Source organism: Microcaecilia unicolor, chromosome 6, assembly GCF_901765095.1.
Source record: "Microcaecilia unicolor chromosome 6, aMicUni1.1, whole genome shotgun sequence".
In the NCBI taxonomy this organism is placed as follows: domain Eukaryota; kingdom Metazoa; phylum Chordata; class Amphibia; order Gymnophiona; family Siphonopidae; genus Microcaecilia; species Microcaecilia unicolor.
This window is the reverse complement of record NC_044036.1, coordinates 256709691-256737345: the sequence shown is the minus strand read 5'-3', so window position 1 is coordinate 256737345 and position 27655 is coordinate 256709691. Positions and strand designations below refer to the sequence as shown.

At 41.1% G+C, this 27655-nt stretch overlaps 1 protein-coding gene across 1 annotated transcript in view; it reads left to right on the top strand.

The window, feature by feature from the left end:
* The window catches only part of ASTN2 (astrotactin 2), a 1362231-nt gene that overhangs the window by 642555 nt on the left and 692021 nt on the right, over positions 1 to 27655 (top strand). Inside the window, exon 9 of the mRNA XM_030207206.1 lies at positions 5842 to 6030. Coding sequence (XP_030063066.1) covers positions 5842 to 6030 — 189 coding nt within the window. The remainder of the gene's footprint in view (positions 1 to 5841; positions 6031 to 27655) is intronic.

Here is a 27655-nt window from a genome sequence, read left to right as displayed (position 1 = left end):
AGGTCATCCCCGATTCCCTCCAGTGGTTATCTGGTCATTTAGGGCACTTTTTGGGGCCTTATTCGTGGAAAAACAGGGTCCAGGAAAAGTGCCCTAAATTCTCGCTAAAAATGCATAATTTTTTCCCATTATTGGCGAAAGGCGCCCATCTCTGATCGGCCGATAACCACGCCCCAGTTCCGCCTTCACCACGCCTTTGACACGCCCCCGTCAACTTTGTACGCTTTCGCGATGGAGTGCAGTTGAAAACGTCCAAGTTCGGCTTTCGATTATACCGCGTTATTCGTTTTTGGGAGATAAACGCCTATCTCCCGATTTAGGTCGCAATATAGGCGTTTTTGTCTTTCGATTATAAGCTGGGTAGTGTACTTAGATTTTCAGAAAACTTTTGACAACGTACCTTATGAGAGACTCCTGAGAAAATTAAGGAGTCATGGGATAGGGGGCAATGTCTTTCTGTGGGTTAAGAATTGGTTATTTGACAGAAAACAGAGAGTAGTGTGAAATGGCCATTTTTCTCAATGGAGGAGGGTGAATAGTGGAATGCCACAGGGATCTGTACTGATACCGTTGCTATTCAATATATTTATAAATGATTTGGAAATCAGAACGATGAGTGAGATGATTAAATATGCAGATGACACAAAACTATTCAAAGCTTACAAAACACATGCGGATTGTAAAAAATTGCAGGAAGACCTTAGGAATCTCAAAGACTGAGCATCCAAATGGCAGATGAAATTTAATGTAGACAAATGCAAAGTGATGCACATTGGGAAGAATAATCCGTATCATAGCTATCTGATGCTAGGGGCCACTTTAGGAGTCAGCATTCAAGAAAAAGACCTAGGTGGTGTTGTAGACAATATGCTGAAATCTTTTCCCCAGTGTGCGGCGGTAGCCAAAAAAGCAAACAGGATGCTAGGAATTATTAGAAGGATGCAAAATAAGACCAAAAATGTTATAATGCCTCTATATTGCTCCATGGTGCGACCTCACCTTGAGTATTGTGTTCAATTCTGGTTGCCATATCTCAAAAAAGATATAGCAGAATTAGAAAAGGTTCAAAGAAGAGTGACCAAAATGATAAAAGGGATGGAACTGATCCTGTATGAAGAAAGGTTAAAGAGGTTAGGGCTCTTCAGCTTGGAAAGGAGACAGCTGAGGGGAGATATGATTGAAGTCGACGAAATCCTGAGTGGTGTGGAGTGGGTGGAGGTGAATCGATTTTTCACTTATTCAAAAAGTATGTAGATTGGGGAAAACTCAATGAAATTGCATGGAAATATTTTTGAAACAAATAGGAGGAAGTATTTTTTTACTCAAAGAATAGTTAAGATCTGGAAGTTGTTGCCAGAGGATGTCCTAACGGCAGTTAGCATATCTGGGTTTAAAAAAGGTTTGGGCAAGTTCCTGGAGTGTATAGTCTGTTATTGAGATGGACATGGGGGAAGCCACTACTTGCCCTGGGATTGGTAGCATGGAATGTAGCTACTAATTGGGTTTCTGTCAGGTGCTTGTGACCTGGATTGGCCACTGTTGGAAGCAGGATACTGGGCTATTCTTATGTTCTTATTTAAGATCTGTGTAACAATTTTTTAAATTCTTTATGGTTTAACATCTTACTATATGTATGACCTGATGCAATTGTGTTCAGTTCCGGGGTACTATGTTGCTATGTTTTCCAAGTCCTAGAGGATTCAGATACAATCTAGTTTAACTTCATTTTTTTTTCATACCACGCACCTCTGATCTAGAATTCTCTTCCTTTTAATATCAGATCAATACAATGTCTTTCTTTATTTAGACAGTCTCTAAAAACATTTTTAAAGACATTATTAAAGTAATTTTATTATTATTTTTTATTGTATTTTAATTGTATAAATTGCTGAGGATTGTCTGGCCTTCCACTCTGTTTTCTGTATAGAACTTAAAAGTTGTTTGCGGAATATAAGCTTAATGTAATGTAATTAACTGCCATCACAGTTAAAGCATTTCTGTAATAATTGAAATCTTTCCCTGTAGTAATTTAAGCCATTGAGTACTTACCATATCCCCAGTGGGCTTGGAAACTATCTAGTCCATTCTAAATGCATTTGCTTTATAGAGAAGCTCACCCAATGGAATGTTCTGTTGGTTTAGTACCTCTTTTATGCAGTTCAAAAGAACAATTTTGGGGAGATGAATTCAGTGATGCAATATCCTCATCCTCTCAACAATCTTAAGAGTTCACATATCAGTTAATTAGGGATTTGTATCTGGTTCAGATATGCTGTTGGGCAGGATGTGGTATGATTAGATATCATGTTGATCTCTCTTCTATAGGGATATGCCTTAAATTCTCTTCATGCAAAATCAAATTTCTACCATGTAAAGTAGATTGCACACATTATTCTAAAACAAAAAACATAAATGAGTGAAACAAACTGAAAAACTGTCTAAAATGGTGAGAAAAGGCGAACAAGCAGAAATGTATTTCACATTCACATCCCTATTCTATTTTGATGAGGTGAAGAAGAAACTGGCATTTGTCAGAATTTAGGAACTGTATTATCTGATTAGGTAATAAAAGGTTTGTCATTCTGGTCATTTTAGATGCTTAGGGACTTTTGTTTTCAGTGTTATGGTAGCATTTTACCTCAAGAATTTAAAAAAAAACTGAGAGAAAATCAAGAAGAGAAAGATTAATTTCCCCAAGTACATGAGTGCCTATCTTCCAACAGTCTCTACACTCACTGCTCTCTCTAGCCTCCTCCTTTTGCTGAGCACTCATCTTTTACTTTCCCCACCATCACAACCCCCCCCCCCCCCCCCCCCCCCATTGCTTGCTTGCTCACTCAATCCTCACTAGCTCTCCTGGTTCTTAGGGGCCCTTTTACTAAGCTGCATTAAAAATTGTCCAGTGCTATCCCCAATGCGGGACTTTCCCGCACTCTTAGCGGGAAAGATGGCCCCTGGGGGAGGGTGCAACTAGACTCCAGGGATATTTAATGTTAGGGGGTTGATTGGAGGAAAGAAAGGCCACTAGAGAACTAGGGATTTTTTTTAAATGTAGGGGCACTGTTGTTAGGACAGGGGGAGGGAGGGGGCCACTAGACTACCATGGATTGGTGCTGAAGCAGAAACCTATTTGTGGTTGGGGGTTTTATTTGGGGAGCTCTCCCTAACACTTCTACCTACCTCAGACCAGGCAGTAGATTTCTCTTGCTGTAGACATCAGTATACAGGTCTGAGGCTTCTCTACATTGCTGTGGATTTGTTAATAGTGGTTTTAACATATATTTTAATACACTGTGTTCTGTTATCTTCCGCATGAGTTAATCTGAGTACTGAACCCCTTTCTGCATTGTGCAGCTCATAACAAGCATGTAGGCTGTTTTTTTTTAATTCCATGCTGCAGCCTGTGGTTGCTTTCTGTATTAGCCCCACAGTTTGGGAGAGGGCTTACATAAAGATGCTGTTTGGTGTGGGAGGAAATTGAGTGCCACAGGGCCTGACATGAATCATGATTCCTGAGTTCTGGTTGGATGCATTCGTCTTTAAAACCATTACTTTTTAGAGGACAGAGGGAAAATTGTATGCTAACACTGGAGCTATGATACTACATAGTGTCTGGGGAACAACAGGACCCCTTACATAGTTTCAAAATACTTTGCAATTGCTTAAACAATTAGGGTTCCTTTTACAAAGCAGCGCTACCCATTAGCATGAGCTTAATGTGAAGAAGATCATTCAATTCCTATGGGCTTCTTTGCATTCAATGCACACTAATCGGTAGTACCACTTTGTAAAAGGAGCCCTTAGTATGACCTTTGAGAATACATTAGTCCAAGACTCCAACCTTTATTAGGAAACTCCATTACAAATGCTTTCTCCTTATGCCTTATTTTGTCGCAAAAAGTTTAATTGCAACTTTATCTTCATTGCTAGGTGCAATTTTGATAACAAGTATCTAAATGGTCACTTCCTGAATGATGTTATTTTGAAAGCAGGGATCATCCAGTTTTTACAGCATCCCACAGTAACACTTGTCAAGAATAGTAATCATTTTTTAATAATAGTACATTTATTTTGGGGTTGTTTGGAAAATGTTGGGGTCCCGTTTTTTCTTGTATATGTGTCAAGCCTTGCAGATAAACCATTTATAATATTGACCTGTCCGTGGTGCTAAAATGGTCTTCAGGCACTAAGGGTCTGTTTTACCAAGCTGCGATAAAAGGGACCCTGCGCTAGCAGCCGCACTTGTTTTTTGTCATTCTCCAGGGCCCCTTTTACCACAGAGGCTAAATAGGTTGAAAAAAGGAATGGCCATGCGGTAAGTTCACACTTGCTGTATGGCCATTTCAGTAGGGAGCACGTTCTGCCACCCACTGAGGTGGCAATAAGTGCTCCCGCGTAACCGGGCAGCGTGCGGTGCTGTCTGGTTACCCAGCGGTAAAAATATGGAAATAAATTTCTGTAGCGCCAGAATTGGCATGTGCTAGGGGCGGAATTACCACCAGGCTGCTGTGGTAGCCCGGTGGTAGTTCCGGATCGGTCCCTAAACCGAAAAGGACCATGAATAGCAGCAAGAAAAATAGCTAAGAAGTTGCCCAAGTGCCCTCCAAATGAAGTCTGAGCGCTCCATGCTATTAATTTGGCAAACAGAGAACTGTCCTTGGTGCTGATTTAGACTTTAGTTATGATGTTGAAAAGTGAGTACAATTTAAAAAAAAAAGGTCCCTAGTGATGTTCTAAAACACTGAGGGGCCCTTTTACAAAGGCGCGTAAGGCCCTACGTGCATCCAGCATGCACCAAATCAGCATTACCGCCTGGCTACCGTGTGCCCAGGGTGGTAATTCTGAATTTTGCGCAATCCAAAAACATATGGTAGAAAATATTTTCTATTTTCTGCCACATGGTGCTTACCCGGTGGTAAACAGCAGTGGGCATGCACTGCATGCCTACCGCCCGGGTAGTGCATGAGACCTTACCTTTAAGTCAATGGGTGGTGTAAGGTCTCAGGCCAAAAATGTAACTGCGCTGGTTTTTATTTTGCCGCATGTCCATTTTCCAGCCCCTTAAAAATGGCCCTTTTACCAGGATGTGGCAAAAATTGGCCCAGTGCATGCCCAAAAGATGAACTTGTACTACCTCAGGCCACTTTTTGCTGCGGCTTAGTAAAAGAGCCCCTGAGGGTGCTTTCTTTAGTTTGAGCACTGTACAATGCATTTTATCTGCTCTGTGATTACCTCAGAGGGAGGTAAGACTATTTGTTTGCTGACTCCCTCTCAACTTGCAATATTTGTTATACACTGGGAGGGGGGAGGGGATTAATTCTATAACAGTGCACATATATTTAGGTACCTAGAGGACACATGTGTGCTGCCTATTCTATAAAGGAAAAAGGGCCTACTTTCCTTTACTGAGTACTAACATAACAGGTAAAATATTTGTCTAAATGCCCAAGAAGGTATTCCTTTGTTTATTTATTTACAGAATAATGTTTAGGTGGAACTTTGGCATTTATCCACATATGTATGTTCACCCTTGGGCTTTTACAATCGTATATCAACAGCCTGTAAGAAAAAATTATTTTAAAACAGTACTTACATATATGCCATTATTCATTTACCCATATAATTGGAATGCAAATATTTGCACCCACTTTATAGGATTACCCCTTTTTCTGTCATATTCAGCTTGCTATCCATATACTGGCTGCTTATTCCCCTCAGATGACACCTGTAGCTGGCCTAGCTGCAGTAATGCTTATTGTTCTGTGTCTTTTTCTTTGTGTGTCTGTTTGCGCTTCTCTTTATTCTAGTGCTATTTTGAATGTTCGCGGTTGTATTTTTCAGCTGTGTTGAGGAGTACAAGCTGGCTCCAGATGGCAAGTCTTGCCTCATGCTGTCTGATGTCTGTGAGGGCCCCAAGTGCCTGAAGCCAGAGTCCAGACTTAATGATACACTGTTTGGGGAGATGCTGCATGGTTTCAACAACAGAACACAGCATGTTAACCAAGGCCAGATTTTCCAGATGACTTTCAGGTATGGTGCTGACAAATCATGTACCTTCCATGCTTGGTAAGCAGGACATTTTCTATGTGTACATATGTTTTATATCGTTTATTGTGTCTCTGTGTATATTCAGATCGCCCCCCACATACAGAGGTATATAGTTTATTTTTCAAAGCTCTTATGCAGGTAACTAGCAATATATCAAGATAAACTGGCCAACTATAAACTGTCCTCACTTAGCCTGGCTAAAAGGGTGGATAGGGTTCCATAGCCAGATTAAGGAAGACAAGCTCAAATAGCTTGTATTTTCAACTGTGCATGTGTCTTGTGAAAATCATACCTGCAGAAAAACTGGATGCAGAAGTGTGTGGGTATTTTCTAGCCATGGCGATTAAAAAAAAAAAGTACATAAGTATTTTCCCTATTCACAATTAATTGCATCTAGGCAGACAATTTGAAAATTGCTCATCTAGCAGGGAGCCTACTTTGTGCAGCTGAAATCTGCATATATTATGCATGTTTTATAGAAGGAATTCATGCACATTTCTACCTTTTATAAAATAACTCCCTGGAAAGTAGGTAACCACATTTAAATCTACTCTGACGAGCAAATCACCCAGTTTATTTTACACAGTGTGGGAATAATTTTAAAAAAATCACAAAGTTAGGCAATGGGATGCTGCGTATTAACACCCAGATTCTATAAAGGGTGCTCAATTTTGCACTTCATAATTTGGGCATGATCCTGAGATGTGCATGTAACTAAATTGGGTAACGAGCCAATTAACATCAATAATTGGGAGCTAACAATCAATTAACGATGTTAATTGGCACCAGTGTGGATTTGCAAGTGCATCTTTCTACATGCTATTCCATAAAACTGTGTGCCCAAAACCCATAATGTGTAACTCAAAAGGGGGCATTGCCATGGGAGGGGCATGGATCGGTCAGGGGCGTTCCAGAAGTTTGCTTGCAGTTTTACAGAATACCGTGGATGCGAACTTAAATTGGGTGTCAGGAATTGCATCTGATTTCAGCAAAGTCCTGGTGCCCAAATTTGGGCATGGTGATTGATGTTACACGCTAATCCATAAAGGGCATTCAATCCGGTGCACCCTTTATAGAATAGCATAAAGCGCTGATTTTTTCCGGCGCCCAAATTTGGGCACCATTTTCGGAATCTGGTCCTAAGTGTGGATTCTTGAACAGCAATTATGCGTGCAATTGTTTTTATAGAATACTAGTGTAAGTCTGTGGAGGAGTGGCCTAGTGGTTAGGGTGGTGGACTTTGGTCCTGGGGAACTGAGGAACTGAGTTTGATTCCCACTTCAGGCACAGGCAGCTCCTTGTGACTCTGGGCAAGTCACTTAACCCTCCATTGCCCCAGGTACAAATAAGTACCTGTATACAATATGTAAGCCGCATTGAGCCTGCCATGAGTGGGAAAGCACGGGGTACAAATGTAACAAAAATAAATTTATATGCTTAAATTTAGGCCTAAACATGAACGTCAGCCAAATAGCTGCTATAAATGCTTGCACCTAACTGTAGCCAATTCAAGGGCCCATTTACTAAGCTGTGGTAAAAAGTGGCCTGCGGTAGATTGGATTCATGAAATTGCCGCGTGCTGGGCCATTTTTTACCGTGGCTGGAAAAAAATGCTTTTTTAAAATTGGAGCAGTAAATGAAATATAGTGCCCGGCTATTTACTGCTTGAGCCCTTAACGCTACTCATGTAGTAATCAGGCAGCATGCGTTAACGTGGCCATGCTGCCAATTACCACTGGGAACGCCTTCCATGGTAGAAATTATAAAAATATTTTTTTACCATAGGAAACAGCACACACCAACTTCACAATTACCACCTGGTGCCCATCTTCCCGGGCGGTAGTGTTGATTTGGCATGTGTTACATGCGAGTTAGCCCTACTGCAGCTTAGTAAAAGGGCCCCTAAGTATTCTATAATCTGCAGGTGTAACTGCTAAGGATGCCCCTCCCAGGTCCACATCCCCTTTCAGTTGCACTGCTGGATTTTACCTGCGTAGTTTGTAGAATTCTGATTAAGGGCATTTACGCATATAACTGCTAAATTATACACCACTTAACATCAGTTATTGCCAATAGCTGATTAAGATATGCGTGTAACTGACCCTATTCTATAAATTGTGCATGCAAGTTTGCGCGCTAGGTGCCAAATATGGGCATGCAAGTTTATAGAATTAGGGCATGTGTGTCTGTGAGTAAGACGGAAAATGATGCTCAAGCCCTAACTTTATTTAACAAAAGCTTATTGTCCATTCTGACAGGTGGGTCTAGGCGATTTACAAATATATTAATTTTAAATTAGCTTATAGTATTTTATGTGCATAACTGTGAGTCCTGCCCAGACCCCACCTATATGTATGTCTACCTGTAAAATTTGCCCTTTGTAAGATTATATATGCATATGTACAGAAGAGTGCTTAAGAAGAATTTTGGCTGATCACACATATAATCAGTATGTGAATGTTAGTGCCCACATTATAGTGTTATACGTGGAGGGGCATAATTGAACGAAAATGTCTATCTCCATGGGCGTTTATCTCCGAGAACGGGTCCGTGAAGGGGCGGGGACCGAACCATATTTTCGAAAAAAATAGACGTCCATGTTTTATTCGACTATTTGTGAGCCGGGCGTTTTTGTTTTTCAGTGATAATGGAAAATGAAAGCGCCCAGCTCAAAAATGAATAAATCCAAGGCATTTGTTCGTGGGAGGGGCCAGGAGTCGTAGTGCACTGGTCCCCCTCACATGCCAGGACACCAACCGGGCACCCTAGGGGGCACTTTTACAAAAACAAAAAAAAAGGTAAAAGAGCTCCCAGGTGCATAGCACCCTTCCCTTGTGTGTTGAGCCCCCCAAATCCCCCTCAAAACCCACTGCCCACAAGTCTACACCATTACTATAGCCCTAAGGGGTGAAGGGGGGCACCTACATGTGGGTACAGTGGGTTTGGGGGGGGTTGGACGACTAAGCATTAAGCAGCACAATTGTAACAGGTAGGGGGGGATGGGCCTGGGTCCACCTGTCTGAAGTCCACTGCACCCCCTAACAACTGCTCCAGGGACCTGCATACTGCTGCCAGGGAGGTGGGTATGACATTTGAGGGTGAAAATAAAAAGTTGTGAAACATCATTTTTTGTGGTGGGAGGGGGTTAGTGACCACTGGGGGAGTCAGGGGAGGTCATCCCCGATTCCCTATGGTGGTAATCTGGTCATTTAGGGCACTTTTTGGGGCCTTATTCGTGAAAAAACAGGGTCCAGGAAAAGTGCCCTAAATTCTAGCTACAAACGCATACTTTTTTTCCATTATCGGCGAAAGGCGCCCATCTCTCTTCAGCCGATAACCACACCCCAGTTCCACCTTCGCCACACCTCCGACCCGCCCCCGTCAACTTTGTACGCTTCCGCGATGTAGTGCAGTTGAAAACGTCCAAAATCGGCTTTCCATTATACCGATTTATTCGTTTTTGTGATATAAACGTCTACCTCCCCATTTGGGTCGAAATCTAAGCGTATTTCTCTTTCAATTATAAGGTGGAAAGTAACCTAAGGAAAAAGTAATCTTGGTGATACAATAGTGCATTTGACTTCAGTGTGGGAGACACCAGATCAAACAGCTGTGGGAGTGTTGTGCTCCAGGAAGAGGTATATATTATAGACCATGCTTTAGATTCCTTGCAGCTTTTGCAATGCAGTGTCTGAATCTTAGAGGAGGTTTTCTTAGTTTGTAATTGTGATGCTTTGTGTGGACATTAACATCCCTGCTGTTAGTTGACAGGAAAGTGTTAACTCTGCCAAGACTGAAAAGCCTGAGATGGATGAGGGGAGGGGAAAAAACACTTATTGGTTCATAAATGGTTGAAGAGTGCTGGAAGGCACAAGAAGCCAGGACCAATCAAAAGTTTGATTGGCAGGATCTGAATGCAATTTTATTTTTTTTTTGGCTATCTATTTTAATTTCTATTTGAACAATCTTGCAATCATCAATGAGCCTTAAGACCAGATAAAGGGCTACAAATCTCAAAACATTTGACATATGTCTTATTCACTCCTGATTGACTTGCCTAGGATTCATGAAAATCGCTGGCTATAAGGAGCCCTTACCTGACAGCTGTAATCTTCACAAGTTGTCTCTGCACATCAAGAGATCAGTGTGCTGCCCTACTTTTTCTTTATTTTTTTCTTTTCCACTGCAGTTTCCAAGGCCTTAGTTTCCTATCAGATTCCTGTAATGGAGTGGGATTTTCATGCACATAGTGGCATAAGGCCCAGTTACTTCTGTCAATGGTCGGTCCTTCTTATATTGCAATCTGAATAGCCCACTCCTAAGCAAGACTTGATTGTGGAGGTGAAGGGAAAATGTTTCAATTTTTCTTCAAGGCCAGTAATGAACCAGACTTGGTTTTCTGACAGTGAAAGCTGCAGGGGGCTGACACATCATGTAGGCAAGGGAGGCCCCCTCCCCTCACTATGATTGTCTCTAGAATTCCCCCTCCTGTTGTATCTGATTTTATTACTTCATAGCTCACACTCTACTAACAGTGCTTTCTTGCAAGTTCATATTCTGTTGTCTTGTATATAAGGATTAGAAAAGGCAGCAGATGTCCTGAGTTAAGTACTTGAAAATTAAACAAACTGCTATCCTCTTATTGTGCAGTAACAAAAGAGAGGGTAATACAGCATACAAATATACAGCACAGACAAAAAAGCACCACTGGGCCTTCAAGAAAGAGATAATAGCCATCCTTTTATTATGAAAAAGACCCAACACAGGCCGTGTTTCGGCGCACAAGCGCCTGCCTCAGGGGTCAAGGTGTATCTTCACAATGTATAAGCAGAAATCCTAAGTGAATTGCCAGCTACTGCTGGATGTACTTTCAATCATGCTGAGAGCTGGCTACATTGTGAAGATACACCTTGACCCCTGAGGCAGGCGCTTGTGCGCCGAAACACGGCCCGTGTTGGGTCTTTTTCACAATAAAAGGACGGCTATTATCTCTTTCTTGAAGGCCCAGTGGTGCTTTTTTTGCCTATCCTCTTATTGTGAACATCACCACAAGTCAGGTTAGGGTATAATGAGATGTAAAACATGTATTTGCATATTTTGCATCTCATTACTAAATAACCCGCAACTTAAATATTGCCGCGGTATTTTCAGAAAAGTAGCATTAGGGCTTTTGAAGTCACGTTAAGGGCCAATTAAACACAACTTAAAGCACTAACGCCGCTTGATGAATCCCCCCCCCCTCCCCCCTTAGTGGATTTAGCCTATAATCAGCCAAATGTTCTGAACTCCAGCATCTACACAGAATGTTTGAAATAAAAGCTCACTGCCATGCCCTGCAGCTGCGCCTCCCAGGGCAGATCGGGGGGAAGAAATATAGGGATCCTTTTACTAAGCTGAGCTAAAAAGTGGCCATAGCACTCTCATATGCAAATCTTTCCCGTGTGCTAAGGCCATTTTTAGCACAACCATAAAAATGCTTTTTTTTTCTCTATTTTTTTGCATTAATGGTCATGCACAATGTTACCATTATCTCGAGGCCATCTTTCAAATTCTGCAGAAAAACTTACCACGATAAGGGCTCCTGTTTAACTGATTAGTGTAGGAACATCTATTCTTCACCTCTGACACATCCCTTCAAAAGAAAAATATATATATTTTTTGCGTGCAGTTAATTTGCAGATTACAAAGTTTCCATAGGATGCCTGAGCACATCCCATGGTACTCCAATTTTTGCTGTATTAGGTGCATGTTAGTATCTAACACAGCTTAGTAAAAGGGCCCCATAATTATAATTTAAGGATTCATGAGCATCTATCCCATGTATCACAGATTTATTTGTGAACCAGAGAAGGGAAAAGTCTGTTTGTCTCTCTTTACACTTGCATAGTGTGCCTTAAAATCACACCAATCCATGATCACTTTTTTCCTGAAAACTGCACATTGTAATGCCTCAAAATTGACACACATGATACCCTGTGAATTTGCTGCAGTTATGAAATAAATATATGTAGAGAGAGAGAGAGAGAGAGAATTATTTTTTATAAAACTGCAGCAAACCCACAGGATTTGACCAGAGATGAGCAAAGGTGGAAAACTATCTGATTTGCTTCTTTACTGCAATTTTACCAATCCTGATGCCCAGCTAGGGCAGGAAGCAGGAGGCAATGAGGTTAGAGGCTGTTCAGTGAGTGGGAGAGGGACAGGAGAAAGGAAAGCTTACTTCTCAGACTTTCTGGACATGCTCTCCCCACCTTCCCTATTTTTCCAGACATTCACATTCTTGATGTATGTGTAGTATCTGAAAATTTCACTGCTTTTCTTGTCATCTCCCTCTTCTCCTCCCCCTTCCACCTACCCACTTGTCAATCCCTCACTTTCTTAATCTAGAAAATGAATTGTGAGGGTTTATAAAAGCCACTGTCAGATGTGAGATACTGGATTGGGCTGGTATTAGTTTATTTTTAGAAGAACAGAGACAAAGGCAACTAGTCTCCCTGCAGATGTAATATGAGAAAATATTTTAAAGCATATTGCAGTACAGCAGGGTACCCAAGTGTGAAGGCTAGGGTTAGATAAAAGGGAAGACTACAGGGCGAAGAAGTATTAGGGCCCTTCTGTTATGGAGGAGAACAGGTTAATGAAAAAGAAATTTATTAACTTAGAGGCAGTTTACCTCTATTTTATACAAATTTAAGAAACTCGCTGAGCATTAAGACACCAGCTGTTACAGAATCTCTTAATTTGGTGCATTGAAAACATGGGCGAAAACCCTTTAATGCCAGGAATTAAAAAGATGTTCTTGTAAAGTCATACCAATAACCAGCTATTAGCATGAATCTTTACAAGGGATTTAGAATTGCCACTATTCATGAAAAGGGTTGAAGAAGCATGTATTTCATATATATATATATATATATATATATATATATATATATATATATATATAATGCAATAGACAGAAGAGACGACATGTACATATGTACAAAAATGTGTTAATTATCTCATGAGATCTGAAGTGTCCTGGTGTCAGCCTCTACTCTGAGATCTTCTGATTGTCCATGGATCCTGTTACAAGGTTCTTAATGAGTCGGTGTGGTGGCAAACTGCATAACATTGTATTACAACAATTTATTTGTATCCATTTTATTTTAAGCTTCGCACCTAAAAATGAGGAGAGATGTGCTGCCACACACTTTATTGGCCTAATGATACTGTGTGTGTGTTGGGGGGGGGGGGGGGATTTCCCATTGATTCCTGTAGAACTGGGGTGAATGCATATTTATTTCAGAATGTTCAGAGAGGTAATAATATATTAAGGCAAACAGCCAAATGTGCCTGCCCATAATAGATTTGACTGTTCAAGCATGTGCAGTGTTTTTCTGCCTTTTAAAATGAGGCTTATGTCACCTGAACAACTTTGCATGCCTGATAATGGACAATGAGGCTTATACATTGGACCAAGAAATGTGGCAGGAAAATAACAGAAATATTTCCTTTTGTATGTGGTCCTATGGGCTGATTATCTTTAGGCACACCTTGATAGGTTGCCTATACATGTGAGCGAGTAACAAGGTGTGAGCAAAATCCAAATAAATAATAATGTTACTAACTCCAGAAGGAGGCACTCTTTGGCATGATCGAAGTACTATGGCAAGCCTTAGCAGTAACATTTAAGAGACTGGGATCGTGCTCCAGATATCCGAGCTTAGAAATGGGGCTCATTACTGTCATAGTATGAACAAAATAAACCTATTTGGAGAAATTGCTCCCAAAAGAAAATTAGTCAGCTAATACATTGTGGGGGTACTTTTTATTAATCTATTTGCGCACATATAGGACCAAATTCTATAAAATAGTGCCGAAAGAATAACACACTAAGTGCTGCTGTATAAATGGTGCTGAAAGTTAGGTGCAGTTTATAGAATACACTTAGGAGTGAATTCTATAAATCACACCTAAAAAATCAGCACAGAAAAAAAAATGCTTAAGCACTATTCTATAAGCTATGCCTAAAGTAAGGTGCAATTTGTAGAATAGTGTTTAAGTGCAGGGGTCGCACATAAATTTAGGCGTATTCCATTTACACCAATGAAAACGTGGTACAAATGCCCTACCTAAATTTATATGCAGAACCCCCATATTCTATAATTGTGCGTAACTGGAATCCATGCCCACACTCCACCCTGAAACACCTATGGCCCACCCATTCCCACGCCTCCCTTTTCCAGGATGTGAGTAAAATTTAGGCATGGATCATGTACCTAAATTAATGCTTATACATGTTAATTGATTTCAATTAGCATCAATAATTGTTTGGTTAAAAGCCAATTATTGACACTAATTGGCTCATTCAATTAAATTGTACATGCAAATTAGGCACACACCCAAATTTGTATGCACAATTTTTATAGAATTAGAAGGTTACCCCTGGATTCTATATAGCACAACCTGTTTTGTGTGCAAATCTTGATTTGGGCACACAACTTAATTAACTAACAAACCAATCAGTGCTAATAATTGCCAATTAACAAGCAATTATTGCTGCTAATTGGCATTAATTGGAATTTACACGCACAACTGTCTAACCGTATTCTGTAAAGTGATGCAAGTAAATTCTAAAGCTCATCGCTTGAAAAGGGTGTGTGGCCATGGGTGGGTCATGAGCATTTCTAAAATCTATGCGCATTGTTATAGAATACACCTTATCTGCACCTAATTTAGGTGTCGGCATTTACACCAAGTTTTACTTGGCATAACTGCCCACAACTAAATTTAGTCACGTGGACGGGCACTTGTCATATTCTATAAACTGCACTGAAATTTAGGCATATTCTACTTTACAGAATAAACCTAGGTGTATTTTTTTCAGTGCCAATTTTTTAAGACATGATATATAGAATCTAGCCCTTAGTGCCTAACTTTAGATGGGAACATTTTATACCAAGTAAACCCTGGAATAAATTCTCTCATCTAAATTAGGCATGGATCCTCCTTATTCTATAACAGTGCGCATTTATTCTAGGGCTGCTTCTGATCCCCCCATGATCCTCCCATGGCTGTGCCCCCTTCTCAGAGCCACGCAACTAAAAATGCATGCGTAAATTTCAGTTAAGGCCTTTATCTTCCTTCCTCATGGTGCCTTCTCTGCTACCCCAGTAGGCTCTCTGCCATTCAGTCCTTATGACTGTTTCATGGCCCTCTTTTTGGCTTTTTTCTGTTCCTCATCTGTGCCCCATTTCCAGGGCAGGTAGTTCTCTGAATTCACAGACGCATTGCTGCAGGGCTAACCAACTTCTATATTCAACCCACACCTTGGAGTCTCTTACTCCCTCTAGTCTGCTGTGCATTCAGGAGCTGGCCTTGCTTCAGGACACCTAGCTCCAGCTTCAGTTTCAATCACTACTCTGGATCAGGCTTCCCAAATGCTCCAGCCCAAATTCAAATGGCAACTGTTCAAACTTTCACTTTCTGTTTCACGCTAAGCCCCTGGGGAGGAGACCTGCTGCAGATAGGCACTGAAAAATGGAAGAGACAGATTCAGATAATTGTTGTATGACAATTTTATATGTGTCGCCAAAGTAATATGTTTAGCAGCTTGGATGAAAACAAACAGAGAAGCATCAAGAGAGGAATAATGGCTAGAAGTGGTGAAGGGAATTGAAAGTAGTTACTGCCTGGAGAGAGAATGGTACCATAAAATGTTGGAACAGGCAGAAAGGAGCTGTAAGGGAAAGGGAGGCTGAATGAAGGGGAGAGAATCTGGATGTAGATCTATAGAAGAATATATCTACATCCAGATTCTTTCCCCTTCATTCAGCCTCCCTTTCCCTTACAGCTCCTTTCTGCCTGTTAAGAGGTTAGGAAGGGGTGAAGGGGATTGAGAATATGACTCTGAAAGGGCCGGAAGAGGATGAACAAACTGTAAGGGCTGATGTTGAGGGCAGGGGCTGGGAGTAGATTTTCTGAGAGCAGAACAGAGGAACTAGGGAGGGTTGGGGGGGGGGGGATTCAAAGGGAGTTACTGCCTGGGAAAGAGAGTGCTACTGTGAAGGGCTAGAAGAAGCAGAAGGAAGCTGTATGGGGAAGAGAAGCTGGATGATATGGACAGAGACTGGGGGTGTTGCTGTGTGAGAGAAGTAGAAAAAGGCTGTGTGAGTAAACAAAAGAGGGGGCATGGGATTTGATTGGAGAATGGGACGTGATCTGGGAGTGAGGAAGAAGAGTAGGCAGAGGGACCACAAGCTGCAGAGAGAATAGAAGCTGAAAGAGATGGAGAATAGCTATATGGGATTTGGAAAAGTGATGCTGAGAGAGAGGCAGTGAGAAGAAAGGGAGCTCATGGTGGAGAAAAGAGACATGAAAGTGGGGAAAAGTGGCAGGAGGGGTGAGACTAGAAGGAAGTGACATGAGAGAAGCTGTAGAGATACAGGTCGTAGAGAGATGTTTGAACACACATAAAGAGAAATTACTTAAAAATGGGAGGAAAACTAGAAGAGAATATATGTTAAACTGTATTCACAAAGGTTGAAAAATTGTTAAAGGTTTTCGTACAAATTTCTGTGCCTAGCACTAGTCATGCCATCTTGCCATCATTGCTCCTGCCCAAAGACCCAATGGATCACCAATAATAACATGGTAGGCCATTTTGGGTGGTGGCCTGGAGCTGGGGGGGGGGGGGGGCTTGAGCTTTTTGGGGTCTGCAGCTGGGAGGCGGTTAAGCTTTTTTCAGGGGTGGGGGTCTGAAGCCAGAGGGTATCTGGAGCTTTTGGAGGGTAGGGCTTGAGCCAGGCTGTGGACTGCTTTACTAGCCCAAGAGCAACAGGCTGTGGCTTTGTGACTCAATGCTCCCAGGTGGTAAAATAGCTCTAGTTATTTTACTCTGATTTGTGTGCCTTATCATGTCTTGTGATGTGTATGAGATTCACACTACAAGTTGGATTATGATGTTTTACAGAGTAATTTGTATATTTTGGGTCAAGGGTAGGGAGTAGTTGGTTTTTGTCCTTCTCCTACAGCCCGGTAGTCACCCGGATTAATACGTTATTTTACTGGAAGAATATAGTGGAGCAGAAGAAGTTGTGGTAGTATGTGTATACAATGGTCTGAAATATCTCTTTAAAATTGCTCTTCTTTGGCATTTCTGTAACAGAGAGGAAACCTATAGTCAGGTCTCAAATTGAAAGGGGAATGTAGAGGAACACCATGTTCCTTTTTTTATAAAATAAAAGTCATTCCTTCTGTGAGAGAGTGGGGCTGGACAAAGTGGACTCTTTTTGCTGTATTGGCCCAAACAAATAGCATGACAGGAAGATGTGACAAGAGGGTTCGCTCTCTTGGTTTAATTTTCCTCTTGGCTTTCAGCTGCTGAACCCTAGCTTTCCCTTTTCATTCCCAGCACAGCTCTACTGCTCAATTCCTGTCTCTGGTCAGACCAGTTTTTGGGTTGTGTGATCTCTGTGGCTGTGAAAGGCCCCATGAATGTGGGAGTACAACTATAGAAGTGTGCCACATCCATATCCTTCCATGTCAAGTAGGCCAGGGAAAGAAGGGAGTGGGGTGATAATTATGCTGAACAGAGAATGGAGAAGAAAGGAGATGTTTGGTCAAAGGAGAGGCAAAGGTGGATGTTTGCTGGAGTCACCACTACTAATATAGGAGGGGGTATTATGCCAAATTGTTACCACCAAAGGGGTACCAATTTCCATTTTTCCAGAAGGCACCAGTTAACCAAGACTCAGCCTTAATTCAGCTCCCCCAGACCAGCCACTTACTCTGTGATCACTGAAGCTTTAGCAGGTGGGCTGGCATATAGTGGGTTGATAAGGATGCATACCTTTTGGATCCAGGGACCCTCCACTCAGCATGTGATCTCTGGGATTTTTAGTATGAAGACAGGAAGCACCATGTGCAGCTGTGGACCTAGGGTTATTTAGCAACTGACTGCTGAATTTCCAGTATATGTGCATGCATGCAGGTGATAAGAGAAGCTCATAGAGACTTTTTTGGTTTTTGGAAGTAAAACTGCTGCCATCTTTCAATCTATGGGTTCCAGAAGAAGTGCTGCAGGGGAGACAGGAATAGAGATGTTCTGGAGCTCTAGGAATGGGGAGTAGGAATGTGCTTCATGCTTGTAAGGAAGGGGGAATACAAAACTGAGACATGAGATGATAAATAAATAAATAAATCTACTAAGGCAGGAAAGGGATGGGTGAGCCTAGTCTGCAAGGTAGGGACACTGATTAGGGAAGGGTGAGAGGGCACCTAATGTGGAGGTAAATTAATAGGGGCAGGGCAGGTCAGAAGGAAGTAGGGAGCAGAGAAGTTTAGGATGGGGGATTGTAGCAGGAATGGAGATTATTAACCCCCCCCCCCCCAAAAAAAAAAAAAAAAAAAAAATCAAACTGTGCTTTGAGAGTAAGAAGCAAGGGGAACATTACATTGGAGCTTATAGCCTGATAGCACCTCAACAGTTCTAAGCGGATTCCATTCGAAGATGCCAGAACAAACTTCTGGGAAACAGTTTAAGTAAAAATCAAACCAAGTACAACATTTTCTAAAAAGATAGTTTTTCAAAAGTTTCTAAATGACAAGTAAGATTGAGATAGAAAAAACAGCCCTGCAACATCTTTCCATAGACACATTCCCTGAACTGCTAATAATCCATCAAAATTATCTATTCTTTTCCTCCCTTTAACATTAGGAAATGTAAAAACAAATTATCACTAGTGTGCCTTCAAACTCTAATTAAACAAGCAAAGCAAAAGTGCGCAAGCATATATTTCAGGATCTGCCCTTGCAACACTTTATAAAGAGTTCAAGCCAGTTTAAATAATACTCTGGCAGTAATTGACAGCCAGTGAAGTTTGATAAAAAGGGAGCACATGATCAAACTTAGATAAGCTAAAAATCAGTCTGACATTCATATTCTGCATCATTTGCAGTCTCCTTAGCATACCCTTTGAGCAACCTAAATAAATCAGGTTACAATAATCCAAAGATGATAATAACAAGGAGTGTACTAACTGTTCATAGTGATTGGTATCAAAAAATTTCCTAACAGTGCAAAGTTTCTTCATTAGAAAGAAACATCTTTTGACTACACGATTTACCTGTGGTTCTAATGAAATTGAATTATCCATGTAGACCCCCAAAATCTTGATAATTGATGAAATCTCAAAAACAACATTGTTGATGATAAGTGACCGAGGGATTTGTTCTGGTCTGGTATGAAAACAGAGAAACTTAGTTTTAATCTATGGCTATACATCCATCCTTCTAAGAGTTCTGTACAGCTCTGAACGTTAACAGTATTTATATCAGAAATAGATTGAAAAGGAATTAATATAGAAATATCATGCACAGATGTAATACAGAAACTTTTTGCTATCCAATAATGTACTTAGAGTCCGCAAAAAGATATTAAATAATATTGGAGATAACGGAAAGCCTTGCGGAACACCACAAAGATTACTCCAACTAGATGATAAATCCGAATGTAATTTGACTCTATAAGATCTATAACTCAAAAAACCTCTAAACCATTCTAGAACTTTACCTATAACTCCCAGCTCTTCCAAATTATCCAACAACAGGGCATGATCCACCAAATCAAAAGTCCATGATAAGTCGAATTAAAGAAGTAAAGCACACTTTCCTTCACTCAACAATGACCTTACATGATCAAGCAATGAACCTAACACCATTTCTGTGCTAAAAGACGCATGGAACCCTGATAGAGATGAGGGGAGGATGTCATACTTATCTAAATAATGGTTCAACTGCAATGTTACTAGACCCTCCATATGTTTCACAAGAAAGGGGATAGATGCCACTGGTCTATAATTGGCAACTACCTGTGTAGATAACTTAGGAGCTTTGGGAATAGGAGTTATTACTTCTGGCATATTGTTTGGAAAGATTCCTTCAGATAACTGATGTTTAATCCATAAAAAAACATTTATTTGGAAAAACAGTGGAGTTTCTTCCATTATATAAGAAGGATAAATGTCTAATATAGAAAAAGAAGAAACATATCTTCGGAATGAAGTAGAAAATGTGCTCCATGAAATATCATTCAATTCTATCAGTAGTCTATCTGCAGGAATCCCCTGCCTTATACTAGGGTCATGAGCTAGCTCTTTATCAGGATCTTTATAGACTGAAAAACCAGATCTCAACTTTTGTACTTTCTTGAAAATACAAAGCTAAATGATCTACTGCAATATAATCTTTCATTTCAAAAGTAGTAGAGTCAGGTCTAAGTAAAGAGTTAGCAATGGAAAACAATTGTTTGGTGTTACTGCAGGTTTTTTTTTTAATCAAATCAGAATAATACTCTTTCTAGTCTGAGTTATTGCCTGTTTATAATTATGAATTGCATCCCTCCTTTTCTTTCTTGCTATTTCAGTATTATTTTTGTTCCATTTATGCTCATTTTAATATTAATAATTCAGGAGAGAACCATTTATCACTTTTCCGTGGTTTTTTAGTTTTAAAGTGAACAGGTGCTATCCTACCTAGAGCCTCACAACTAATTATAGACCAATCTTTTTCCATATCTAGATGGGGGAGTGTAGTAAACTGTAGGGATGAATTAAGATTAGAGAGGAAAAGAGAGTGTGGGACATTCAGTATTGCTTTTGGCCAGACGTCTTCCCTGTGTGTTGCACTACCTGCTGTACTCCATATTTAAATACAGCCTGGCCAGTTGTGTCCACAATCCACCATGTTTTGTTTTCCTTTTTATGGACATGGTAATATGTACTGAGTTAAGCTCTAATGGTTATATGGCTGATTGTAAGGGCTACAGCTAATGACATATTTCTGTTCCCATTTAGTTGTAATATTGCTTTATCCAACCCTTTTCTATGTTCTCAATGTTCTCGCTAATGTGGAACAATCTGCCATTACAATTAAAATTTCAGTAGTCATATCTCCAGTCTTAAGTCAGAGCTTAAAACTTGTCTTTTTTCATTGGCTTTTGGTTTACCTTTATATATAGGGCTGTTAAACAGGCTGGATCTGTTTTATACCACATAACTTTGTTTCTTATTTTTGCTCTTGGACAAGGAGGTTTAATGACAGGAGATGGCATGACGTCAGAAAGCTAAAGCTTGTTCCCCCAGCAGCTGCCATCTTCGTATATCCAAAACAAACTATCAACTGCTGCATCCATGTTGTCATTGTGCATTGTTTTATCTCGGTTATATTTAGAAACATGCCAGCTTGTGCATAGGGATGTACACAGAGGAACTACATATGGAAAGCTTTCAAATAAATAAAAAAGCTGTCAGAGAGCATGTGGAGTGGTGAAAGACTTCCAGGAGGAAGGGGGTTCTGTGTGCGAGACAATGAGCAGAGTTGCGGAGGGATAGGAAGACGGAAATGCTGGTCAATATTCTGCCCACACCACAAGTGATTTAACTGGGCAGGAGCCTTTCTTGGTCTGTTAAATTGCTTTGTAACAGGTGGTTGGAGTTAATCCTGGGAAATATAGAGGTACCCGGGCCATGGGTTGCTGCTGTTGCTGTCTTTTTGAGCTGAACATAAATAAATGAATGAATTAATTAATTAAGGCCTATAGAGCAGCACTGAAATCCACAATACAGCATTGCAAATAACAAAGGGGGCTCGCCACAATTGACTTTTAAGGAGTGCAAGAATGCTACGGAATAGCAGGAGAGTCCAGGAGAACAGTCCACAGTGTTAAAAACATCTAATAAAACAAAAGAGGAATATGTATATAAAAAGTCTGCATCTCAACAATTGTGGAACAAAAAAGTGAAGTTTGCTAAGAGGATTCGGGAGAATCCTGAAGATCCTGCAGTATCCTTCGTTTACCTTTTGCTACTCTGAAGCACTGACAAAAACAATAACCCTCTCCCCCTTCACAGACCCCTTGAAAACTTCTCAAACCACGCTCCATCTCCCCTTACACCCCCTCCTAACAGAAAGAATGCAAAACCTAGGAGGTTTAATAAATAAATTTCTCTCGTTTGCTATTGTTTTCAATAAACCAATATGGCAGCAAGCTCCACCCACTGGCTTCAGCCCAGATAATGAGCCAGATTGGCTCATGCTGTCTCCTGTCATTAAACCTTCTTGGACTATATAATGTAACTGTACTATTTCTGTGTTTTCTTTTTCATTGTTCGATTTATGCGTATATGTTTGCAAACCACTTAGGTGTTTGTGATGATGGGCAGTACATCGAATTTTGAAACTGAACAATATGTGTTTCCTACTAGTTTCTTTTTGAATTATAAGTTCAAAGACTTTACATTTTTAAAAAAGTAAATTGTGTTAATGTACCTACATTGCAGGTGCAGACATTTACATAAGCCCTTGAGCTGATGTAAATGTCAACACTTACATTTGGCAAGGTTTGTGCATTTTTAATTGCAGGTCCTATAGTTTGAAATCAACTTCCTTCACAGCTCAGATTGACAACAGATACCACTAAGTTTAAGAAATTGTTAAAGGGACACTTATTTTTAGTAAGGTATGTGAACAAGTGGAGCAGTGACTGATGCAGATATTTGAGTAGATGTGTGTTGAACAATGTATATGATATGAGATTCAGGCAGTTTATTTTTCTTTTTCCGTTATTGATTTTATTTGATGTTGTGAATTTTAGTCAAGTTCTTTTCTATGAAGTGTGTTTTAGAATTATGTATGGCACCAAATAAAATTGCACTTAGTGCTAACCACATTTACCGTTAGGCACGGTTTATAGAATAGTGCTTAGCGCTGGGAACCGTGACTACATTTAGGTGCGACCATTTACACCATTGAAAACCTGGTGTAAATTCCCACATGAAAATTAAGCGCAAATCCCTCTAATTCTATATCATGCCCCTTTTTGGATCTGCATGTTAGAATTTACGGACACCTCTTTATAGAATAAGCCTAAAAAGATGCACACATATATTCTAATTATTGCCAATTAGTGCCGATAATTGTTTATTCTTGTGCAATTATTGGTGCTGATTGGCTTGTTATTCAATTAAGTAATGCATGCAAATTGGACACGTGTTCAAATTTGTGCATGCAACGCAAAGCGCCATATATAAAATCTGAGGTAAAATGTGTAATCCACATAGTATAATAGAATACAAATTAATAAACCATAACCTTAATGATAGATTATACATTTTATTCATGTTTTCATGGAAGCTGTAAACCAATGTGAAGGTATTTCTGCAAACTGCCGTGTTGAGTTTTTTTTTGTTTTGCTTTTGGAAGTACCCCAAGTGTTGCTTTCCTGGCATATTAATAAAGTGGTATGTGTACAGATGAGCTATAGTCCTTCCTTATCACTCTGCTTTGTATGGTTAAAATGCCTTGCATGTGAACAAGGTCAACCCTATATTGAGTGTCCATACAGCATGGAGTGCCCTGTTTCAGTTAGGAGGGAGTTAAAATAGAAGAATATTTTTTTGGATGTACCTGGTGCTATACAGCAGTGATAAGCATGGTACAATATGCCCATGCACCAAAGAGCTTGCAGTATTATCTTCTATTGCCTCAGGTACCTACTTGTGCAAGATCACCTCCAAATCTAAGAGGCAGCAGCAAATATTGGAACACTGGCTTCCTGGTTTTTAACCCATTATTCTAAATGATCCTTCTTTTAAAAAAAAAAAAAAAAAAACATGACATCAGAACTATATCAAAATTAATTAACATTGAATTATTCTTATTTCAGTTACTTTATCACATTGTTATTATTGAATGCTTTTTACTACACTTGATTTAAACACCTGAAATGTATTGATTACTGACTTTCGTCTAATTTACTGTATATTTGCTATACTCTAACTGGAATATTACTCAGTATTTCTTATTCCAGAAATGGCAATCGCCACTACGGTATTTGTAAGCCACATTGAGCCTGCAAAGAGGTGGGAAAATGTGGGATATAAATGCAGAAAATAAACAAATAAATAAACTCAAGGCCATTCCTTTCTGGGAACATGTTGTCGCAAAGCCATGGCCCAATGCTCCCAGGCCAGCAGAGCAGGACACCTATCCTGGCTCAAGCCCTGCCCCTCAAAGGCTCTAGCCCACCTTTGGTTCCAGACTTCTCATCCCCAAAGGGATCAAGTCTTCCCTGGCTCTAAACCCCCAAGGGCTCAAGCCACCCCCAGGCTCCAGGCCTCTAATCCCCCCCAAAAGTCTGCAGACCTGTGAAATGGCTTAATATGTTCTTATTGGTTGTCCAGGGGCTTGTTGGTCAGGAGCGATGTTCAGTCGCTCATGCCCAGTCTGGTGCCATCATCAAAATGGCACCCCTACTGGTAGTCTCGCGACACACATCACAAGTCATGCTAGGATTTTTTACATGGCAATTTTTTACATGATGTGTTTTTACATCTCATTGCTGTGTAACCTGCTGTGACTTAAATATTGCCGTAGTAAAATAAATCAAACTACATTAAGGCCCTATAAGTTGCATTAAGGGACAACTAATGCAACTTGATAACTCTCTTACCCCCCATAATGTCTACCCAACCAGTGATCCTGGGGAACTGAGGAACTGAGTTCGATTCCCACTTCAGGCACAGGCAGCTCCTTTTGACTCTGGGCAAGTCACTTAACCCTCCATTGCCCCATGTAAGCCGCATTGAGCCTGCCATGAGTGGGAAAAGCGCGGGGTACAAATGTAACAAATATATATATATATATATATATATATATATATATACTGATAAATTCTGTTCTCCCCTTCCCTCCTCATATGACCTATCAATTCATTGGGAAACATATTGCAATCCTACACTAAGAGAGAAAAGACCTGCCTAAATAAGTAGGTTTTCAGGGTACAGATTATCAACATAATGATTATCTTGTTTTCACCCTGCAAATCAAGAGAAAGCATCAACAGAATACACTGAGGTGTTTAGTGCTGTGGCCAGTAGCCCTAATTTCCTCTTACCAAGTCTAACCTCGGTAAAGTTTCTTTTACTTTTTCCGCACTTCAATTTTTTGTATCTGGGAGAGACCAAAATTTGAATTGGTTTCAGGCTCTTTCTGTCTTGCCACTTCCTCTACCCAGCACTATATGAAGGGCTGTGTGAGCAGTGTGGTTGCACATAGCAAAAATAAGGAGGGGATGCAATGATAATGAAGATGAAGGTGAAGATAAAAGTAATGAATTAGCACTACTTCTAATGCAGATCATAATGACAATAATGATGATAAAGTATTCGTTCCTATATGGAAATTAAGTGTTTCAGATATTTCTTCAACTGCAGACCCAGTCAGAAGACATCAGCAATATTGCAACCTGGCCTGATTTGAAGGAACTTTTTATCAGACTGAACAATCCACTTTCTGTTAGTACAGTTGTTGAAAACCTATTCAGATGTGCTGGATTAATTGCCCACAAGCACACTCGCATGAGTGACAGTCGTTTTTAAAAATTAGTTTTACTAAAAGCAAAGTGGATTGAATTGTAGAGCAGTAAAATTATTGGGATAAAATGTTAACAATAGTTGCATTCATTGTAGTTGTGGTACTTTTATTTTTTTATTTTTTGTTACATTTGTACCCCGCGCTTTCCCACTCATGGCAGGCTCAATGCGGCTTACATATTGTATACAGGTACTTATTTGTACAAGGGGCAATGGAGGGTTAAGTGACTTGCCCAGAGTCACAAGGAGCTGCCTGTGCCTGAAGTACATAAGTACATAAGTAATGCCACACTGGGAAAAGACCAAGGGTCCATCGAGCCCAGCATCCTATCCATGACAGCGGCCAATCCAGGTCAAGGGCACCTGGCAAGCTTCCCAAATGTACAAACATTCTATACATGTTATTCCTGGAATTGTGGATTTTTCCCAAGTCCATTTAGTAGCGGTTTATGGACTTGTCCTTTAGGAAACAGTCTAACCACTTTTTAAACTCTGCCAAGCTAACCGCCTTCACCACGTTCTCCGGAAATGAATTCCAGAGTTTAATTACGCGTTGGGTGAAGAAAATGTTTCTCTGATTGCTTTTAAATTTACTATACTGCAGTTTCATCGCATGCCCCCTAGTCCTAGTATTTTTGGAAAGCGTGAACAGACGCTTCACATCCACCTGTTCCACTCCACTCATTATTTTATACTAGTAAATCAGGCCCTTTTCTGACACAAATGAAACGGGCGCTAGCAAGGTTGTTCTCGGAGTGTGTATGTTTGATAGAGTGTGTGTGAGAGAGAGAGAATGAATGTGTGAGTGTGTGACAGAGAGAGAGTGAGACTGGGTGCGAGTGTGTATGTGAGAGAGTGTGTATGTGAGAATGAGAGTGTGTGCCATGGGCCCCGCTCCCTCCTTCCGAGTTCCAGGGTCGACCCCCCTCCCTCCCTCCGAGTTCCAGGGTCGCCCCCTCCCTCCCTCCAAGTTCCATGGTTCCCTCCCCCCTCCAAGTTCCAGGGTCACCTCCCCCCTCCCTCCCTCCGAGTTCCATGGTCTCCCCCCTCCCTCCAAATTCCAGGGTCGTCCCTCCATCCTTCACGCCGAGTTCCAGGGTGGCCCCCCCTCTCCCTCCCTCCGAGTTCCAGGGTGACCCCCTCTCTCCCTCCCTTAGAGTTCCAGGGTCGCCCCCCCTCTCCCTCCCTCCAATTTCCAGGGTCTCCCTCCCTCTCTCCCTCCCTCCCTCCCTCCCTGCCCTCTGAGTTGCTGCGTCACCCCTCCCTCCCTCCCTCCGAGTTCCAGGGTTCCCCTCCCTCCGAGTACCATGGTTCCAGGTGCACTCGCTCCAAATTGTAGAAATCCTCTTCACAGCAAAGCAAAAGCATTGTTAAATGACGTGCAGGTGCAGCGTCGGCACTTCTGTTTGTGTTAGCTGTGGTCCCACCCTCATTTCGGAAACAGGAAATGAGAGCGGGACCAGAGCTAACAGAGAGAGAAGGGCCGAGCGTGCACGCATGGGAGCAGCGACCTGGGGGGGCGTGGCGTTGCGGCGAGGGCGGCAGGGGCGGGGCCTCATGCTGGTGTGCTGTTGGTCATTACTGCGGCTGACATAAGCAGAAGTATGTAATGTGACAGCGCGGAAGCTTCAGCCATGGTCCACCAGGGAGGCAGCTTCAGAACGTTGGAGGTGGGTTTTATTATATAGGATACCTCTATCATGTCTCCCCTCAGCTTCTCCAAGCTGAAAAGCCCTAGCCTCTTTAGTCTTTCTTCATAGGGAAGTCGTCCCATCCCCGCTATCATTTTAGTCGCCCTTCGCTGCACCTTTTCCAGTTCCACTATATCTTTCTTGAGATGCGGCGACCAGAATTGAACACAATACTCAAGGTGTGGTCGCACCATGGAGCGATATAACGGCATTATAACATCCTCACACCTGTTTTCCATACCTTTCCTAATAATACCCAACATTCTATTTGCTTTCCGAGCCGCAGCAGCACACTGAGCAAAAGATTTCAGTGTATTATCGACGACGACATCCAGATCCCTTTCTTGATCCGTAACTCCTAACGTGGAATCTTGCATGACGTAGCTATAATTCGGGTTCTTTTTTCCCACATGCATCACCTTGCACTTGCTCACATTAAACGTCATGTGCCATCTAGCCGCCCAGTCTCCCAGTCTCGTAAGGTCCTTCTGTAATTTTTCA